Source organism: Arctopsyche grandis, chromosome 10 (assembly GCF_051622035.1).
Source record: "Arctopsyche grandis isolate Sample6627 chromosome 10, ASM5162203v2, whole genome shotgun sequence".
NCBI classification, from domain to species: Eukaryota; Metazoa; Arthropoda; class Insecta; order Trichoptera; family Hydropsychidae; genus Arctopsyche; species Arctopsyche grandis.
The window spans coordinates 5,964,174-5,971,149 of NC_135364.1; the positions used below are offsets into that span (position 1 = coordinate 5,964,174).

The 6,976-nt window shown below is 34.6% G+C and overlaps 1 protein-coding gene across 2 annotated transcripts; it reads right to left on the reverse strand.

The window, feature by feature from the left end:
- Nucleotides 1-409: 409 nt before the first annotated feature.
- LOC143917848 (uncharacterized) lies at nt 410-6,581 on the reverse strand. Of its 2 annotated transcripts, XM_077439453.1 has the most exons (6): nt 6,350-6,570; nt 4,820-5,109; nt 2,545-2,920; nt 2,231-2,479; nt 1,507-2,155; nt 990-1,395 (listed from the first exon to the last, which is right to left on the reverse strand). In XM_077439453.1, exons 1-6 carry the CDS (start codon nt 6,460-6,462, stop codon nt 1,063-1,065), a joined length of 2,010 nt encoding a protein of 669 aa, XP_077295579.1. In that variant the 5' UTR covers nt 6,463-6,570; the 3' UTR covers nt 990-1,062. The 2 variants fall into 2 exon arrangements, with proteins under 2 accessions (XP_077295578.1, XP_077295579.1); XM_077439452.1 differs by having other exon boundaries at nt 410-2,155; nt 6,350-6,581.
- Nucleotides 6,582-6,976: the final 395 nt, after the last annotated feature.

Genomic DNA, 6,976 nt, shown 5'->3' on the forward strand with positions numbered 1-6,976 from the left:
TAGCAACTTATAGTTGAACTGTATTTTCAGTTATAATGTATTTTGACCAGTTGAAATGTTTTTCGTCATATGATTCAACTTACGCGGGTTAGACGGAATATATTCCAACTAGTCAAAATATATTTTAACTGAAAATACACTTCAACTGGAATATATACGTTGTATATGTGTAGATACCTCATTGTCTTACAGTTATGTAGGAACGATTCATTGCCTATTTCAGAATTATATACCGTAAATCGGCATTATATTAAAGTGTAATGTAACTATACAAAGTGAGTCAAAAATGTATAAACGTGTAAAAGGTTTTGTGATCGTATGAAGCAAATGCTATGTTTATGTATGTATGTAACGTGTTTCTGTATTCGAACTATACATTTCGTTCGTTCATGAACACACTAGTTTGTTTCCTGGTCAATGTTTAATCAATGGTTAATCTGGTCAGTCATATTGTACATAAAACAACAAATTTACTAAAATAAATTTTCACATTAATTGAAGTTATATATATGTTACAGTGAAAGCATATTTCAAGTGAAAATATCACTAGTGAAAATATATTTTACCAATTCAAGCAGTGAAAATGTATCTAACAATGAATTTACAACGTTTAACTCTATAAATTTAACCGTAACAACCCAATCTTAAATGAATAGGGCCAACCCTTACTTAATCTAACCTATCCTAACCCAAATAATATCAACCCTAACAATCTAATCTTAAATGAATAAAACCAACCCTAAAAATGTAACTGGTTATGATTTCACTGAAACGTCAGTGAAAATATATTTTCACTTGAAATATAATTTCACTGTGACATATATAAAAAAAAACTTTGATGGTGAGTTTAATTCATAGCTGATACAACGAATAACGATTATTACGAGGAAATGTTTTCAGTCCTTTGAATTGTACATATATAATATGTTTTTCAAAAAGAATATGAAATATTATAATATAGGACAGTCGTTATATGAAAACAAAGTGTTAAATATTGAATAATATATGTACTAGACATTCTGTTAATTGTTTTAATAATAATCAGTAAAATCACATTTATACTTAAAAATCAATATCAAACTGATATGGTTGGATAGTGTTATTGACATTAATCATGTCTTTGATACGTGTCGAGCAAACCAGGATCAACAAGCAAGTGCACCTCGACGCCATTATGTATATCTTTCTTCTATCTTCTGGGTCGCAAAAGTCAAAGTCCTCGTTTTCTATAACCATAATGACAACCTTAAACTCGAGTCCCTTCACTCGCAGCACCCAAGGTACCAAAAACTCCATGGGATTACAATCTGTGAGGAACTCCTCGACGTACGTGACTGCGTTTGGGTGATACACACTGTTGGAGACGAAATGACTGCTTATGGCCTTGTTGATGTTCTGGGGAAGATACAAGTCAGTGATTATGAAGGGAAGGACACACAAATCATTAGGCTTTATTCCCTTCGCCGAATGCAAATCAATGACGGCCCTTATCAGACCGTTGAAGACCTTTGAACTGAAAATACTTGGACTTGGTGGATCTCCAGGTATCACGTCGGCATTTACCCAGAGTATCGGAGGTCCTTTTATATTGTGGCCTATTTCTAAATTGTTCAAATAAAAGTCTGAGAGTTTGGCAGCTGCTGGAATGGTCGGTAGTGGGTTTTTATAAAAAGAACTGAACGTTTTGTAAATGGTTTCAGTGTTTCTTATGACTCTCGTCAATCTCACTGTGGGTACTTTGAGTAAGTTTGGCGAATGTTTCGGTATGAACATGGTAGCTTGATTTATATCTACCAAGTACCACAAATCTCCGAAGATCAAACTCTCCTCAATTTTTGTCACAATTTTGACTATTTCGTCCCGTTCTATCTTATATTCTACTCCAGAGTTTTGGGTGTGGTTTTTATCGTACTTTTCTTCTACGAATTTGTAGTTTTCGTCGTAATTTCTCAGTCGGCATTTTTCTATGTCACCAAAAGTGTTTGAAACTATCTTCTCTTCGAAAGCAAGACATATAGCTTCACATTCGTCCATAAATATGTGACGATACTTCATTTGATTGTGTAGAAGGAACCGATCGTTAGATATGGCGAATCTTATTGTATCCACATATTCCGAAATCTTCAACTTTTCCAATCTCATTCTGAAGTCGACCCTGAAACAATTTCAAACGTTCAATCAGTAATCTGAAATTTTGGTTGTAAAAAAAAACATCCAGTAGAATATTTACCTTATTCCTGGCCAATAGCAAATATATAGAGCTCTGTTATTTATGTTTAATAAACCACAGTCGTATAGAAATCTCAATCTGTGCAAAACTAAAAGAGTTTTTCCAGTTCCTGCTGCTCCATGGACGATAGTAGGTGATCCACATTTTAGAGGTTTGTTGTACAACAATTCCAACTGCTCTTGAGACAGCAATGCCAACATCCCATCTCGAATTTCATTTACAAATATTCCACAGCTCAATACAACGAATCTATGTAAAACAACAAACAAAAAGTATAAAGAAATCGTGCTAAAAATAAACAACGTGGAACGTACCTCTTTAAAAGTGCATCAAAATGATTTCTTTCTATACATTTTCCCTTGATGATATTCTCAAAGAACCATTCGTCAAATTTCTTCTGATCTGAAATAGTGCAAAAGAACACGTGCTGATCTGATTCCTTTTCCCATCGTTTTACTTTGCCACCTTTGGGATCGGTTGTCCACATTGATAAGAAAGGCCAAAACAAGTAGCAGTGCACTTTGTCAACTGGTACTTCACACATATTCTTCAACATTTCCACATGATCTCTGAGCTGATGCTGGCCACATCTTTTGTTGTTCTTTATTGTATTAGCATCACTAATCTTGTAGTTCAACGTTGAATCATCACACGTTGACTTCACTTCTATCAAGGACACGAAATGTTTCCCTAAACATATAAATAAGAAAATTGGATAATATATCTCGAAAATTTGAGCCCAATGGTTCAATAAATGGAATAGATTAAACTTTAGTTTGGTTAGCATCAATTACGCTGTTCGACAAATGATGACTTTTTTTGGTTCAGAGACGAGATATGACTTTTCTTATAGATATATGCCCAGTAAATACGAATCTGGTAATAAAAAATGTTGATTGGCTTGAGATTCGGAGATATTTGTGTTTTTTAAATCGCGCGATTTTTCTATATCTTGGTGTTGTTCGGTCGATGTCTCAAAATCTGTCAATTTTCTGTTCAAAATGAATATTGGAATCTATAGTCGGGTATTTTATCTTTCATTTGTAGTACTTTTCAGCGTTCAAATCTTTCTAAGCAGTCGTCCAGTTCAAATCAAAAGTCAAAAGTACATATTTTCATTTGGGATTTTTTCCCACTATTAATACTATTTTATATTGAGTATTTTCTATTGAAACATATTTATTGGGATAGAGTTCAGGCTACATTATTTTTTGTTTTCGTTTAAAAGGGTTAATTGGAATTGTGCTGAATTTTAAATCGGTAAAATTGCGAGCTAAAAGCTCGTACTAGTATTTACTCGTATTTACACGAATATGCATTGAATTAATAGGGATAATATATTAAATTGTCTTTATAAGAGAATTAAATAAAATTCCACTTCATATTTCGACTATTCTTTGGATTAAAAAAAATTCTATTGATAAATGGCTTACCTCGATAAAATAAATGAATTTTTGTGGACGACTACTTAGAGAAGTTTGAAAACTGAAAAGTACTACAAATGAAAGATAAAATACCCGACTATAAATTCCAATATTAATTTTGAACAGAACATTGACAGATTTTGAGACATCGACCGAACAACACCAAGACATAGAAAAATCGCGCGATTTAAAAACACACATATCTCCTAATATCGAGCCAATCAACATTTTTTATTACCAGATTCGTATTTACTGGGCATAGATCTATAAGAAAAGTTATATCTCGTCTCTGAAGCATTTTTCGTGTCGAACAGTCTTATTTGACTTGTTATTGGAAAATTTTAAAACTTAACTCCATCTTATTATAGTATACAAACAAGAGACTGGTTTTGAAGCGTAAATATTTGAACGCGCTTAAAAGCAAACAAAAAAATTATTAGCGACTTCGCACATTTTCATATGGTTATCCCTTCTTCAATGAACACAGTGGCGTAGCGTGAATTCCTGGTGCCCCCCGCAAAATATTTTAAGGCGCCCCCCCCCCCCCCCCATATATTCATATTATTTACTTACAGCAAAATAACTTTCCAAATTAATAATTTATACCTTTTTTACGTATCTATATATCGAAGTGCATTCATAGTATAATCTGGACGACCAAAAAGCAGTGCACAATCTGTTTAAAGTAACTGATGGTGAATTTTCCTTAAAAACTTCCCACCTGTTAATGGTGACAGCGAAAAATTTATAAATTTTATTTTTTTTAATCATATAAGTTTGTTTTATTGTTTACACACTGAAAAAATATATACAAGAATAAGAGAATTCTCAGCAAATAGGTTGAAGTGGCACTGACGTTCAAAATATGGAAAAAGACGGCAGTCTTTTAGCCCTATTGGCATAGATCAATTACACAATGAGGATGAATTCAAAATATGTATAATAATGTATGTACATACATATAGTACAAATAGGTTGAAAAATAAGAGAAGTTTTTAAAAAAGTTATTTCAAAAAAATTACAGAACAAATTAAAAAATCTGTGAAAAAGGCGCGCTTCGTGGCGCATTGCGGGGTCTGCGGGCGCGGTATCTACGCCACTGAATGCACACAATTATAATCAATGTCAAGATGTTAACTGCGTGCTATTTACATCCCGAGAATACCTTGGTGGATCGTGAACACGACCAGGTCGTGCTCCCTCATCGTAAGTTGTCCTTCCCTGATGCCCCTGTAGGATCTTCCAGCATAAGAAATCCCCTGGAAGCACGCCTGCCACATGGAAGCTGAAGATGCATCATCTGTAGGCAATTTAACATTGCAAAACCGCTTATATGTTTCAAATTCTGCTTGACATGCTTGTGGTTCACCATGTTCTATAAACCTGCTCGGTATTGAATAGCACACTATCTTAGAGCTTTCATCCGAAGATGCGGGGAATTCGCGGTTTATATAACTGAAAGAAAAGAAACACTATTGAATAAGACATATGGGATAAAAAACCGTCCATAAATTCGACGATTTTTCCCTTTGAATGCTGAGGCCCAAGTCCATGGGCCTGAAAAACGCCGATAGGCGTTGTATTTTGAGCATGTATGTTCATAGTAAACAAGAATACTACCCGCTAAGCCTTTCCAGGTGGCATTGAAAAAAAATTCGCTGAACATGGATCGTGTAAAGGTCTGCTCATACCTATCCAGCACGATCCGTATCCTGCAGGTGTCATGCAAGTGCGGATAGTATTCTTTGGTTCATTATATGGACGTATTCATACTCCATTCGCGCATGCGCATTTACGCATTCATGCGCGTCCATATAGAATGTACCAAAGAATACTATCCGCACTTGCATGACACCTGCGGGATACGGGTCGTGCTGGATAGGTATGAACAGACCTTAATCCGTGTCAATTTTTATAAAGACTAGTTCACACCGGAATTTATGAATTTATAACCATAGCAGAATTCCCCGATGGAAATTCCTAACTGCTTAGTATTTTAGATTGTGGCTTGGCATTTAGATTGCGAACATTACATTTTAACAACAATGAAGAAGATGGAACTGGTTTTGGAAAAATACATTCATTAATATACTTCTTTAGTTTATTTTATATTGTTGTAAGATATATTAGAGAGTCTAAACACACCTTTACAAAACTCGAAATCCTCATCGGTAGTTTATTTATTCATTTAGGGCAGTGATCTAGGGTTTGTTTGGATTAGTTACAATTTTTATACCTGCTTTCACTGTATTGGATTTCTAAATAATTCTTGTTGGAAATGTTGGAAAAGACGTCGGCACTCAAAGGATTAAATATCCGGTATCTTTTTAAAAAAAAGATACCGGATAAAAGATGTAAAACTAAAGATAGTGAATAGCAATGGAAAAGAATTTCAAAAGTTTCAACCAACGGTAGGAGGTTTGAGGAACTATTAGAATGTTTTGTACGGGATTTTTGAAGTATAATTACATTTTAAATTCTATGGGGTTTTATTTAACTAAGACTATGCGCCGTTGCCTACTTTTTTTACAAAATGCATGCAATAAAATCTAATTTAGATAGCGGATACCTTATCTGGAGTGTGATACAAACGACATATGGTACACGCAAGAATGGGATACTTATGTACTACTGCACTGCTAAAGGATTTATTGTTTCATTATCAGGAATTGTTGTGACTAAATTGCATACTCACTCGCGAATTCCTTCGTCGATTGGAACTCCAACGCTTTCACCCAAACTGTATTGACTTTCAGCTGGCAAATAAATTGTATCGGCGTTGATCTCTTTATCCCAACAACTGGACATGGTGATGATTCAAAAATCAAATCGTCCAAGTTCACATTTTGTTAAAAAAAATGATTTAATGAGCGATTCAACGGAACATGCACTCACATCGAAACGCAAAGCTGGACTGATCTGTGTATGTACATATGTATGTCGTACAGGTACATATGTACATCAATGGTAGAACGCATTCATATGTACATACATTCAGTGGCGGACTGGCCATACAAGCGAACATGCCCGATGGCATGTGGGCCCCACTATCTGTTAGAAAATATGGGCCCTCAGTAAAATTAAATAACTTTTTAACTATTTCACGTGTGTAAAAATGTATAGGATATTGCAACTGTAGGACCTAAAGTTTGGGTATTTCAACAAAACAAATTTCTTACGATGTACACAAATAACTAATACCTGCTTTAACAGCCCAAGGATCGGTTAACTTTTTTTATTAGGCTTGAAATGTAAGTTTCAACATTTGCGTGGGCCCTTTTGCCGGGCCTATTCCAACGTCAAGATTATGTATATACCAATA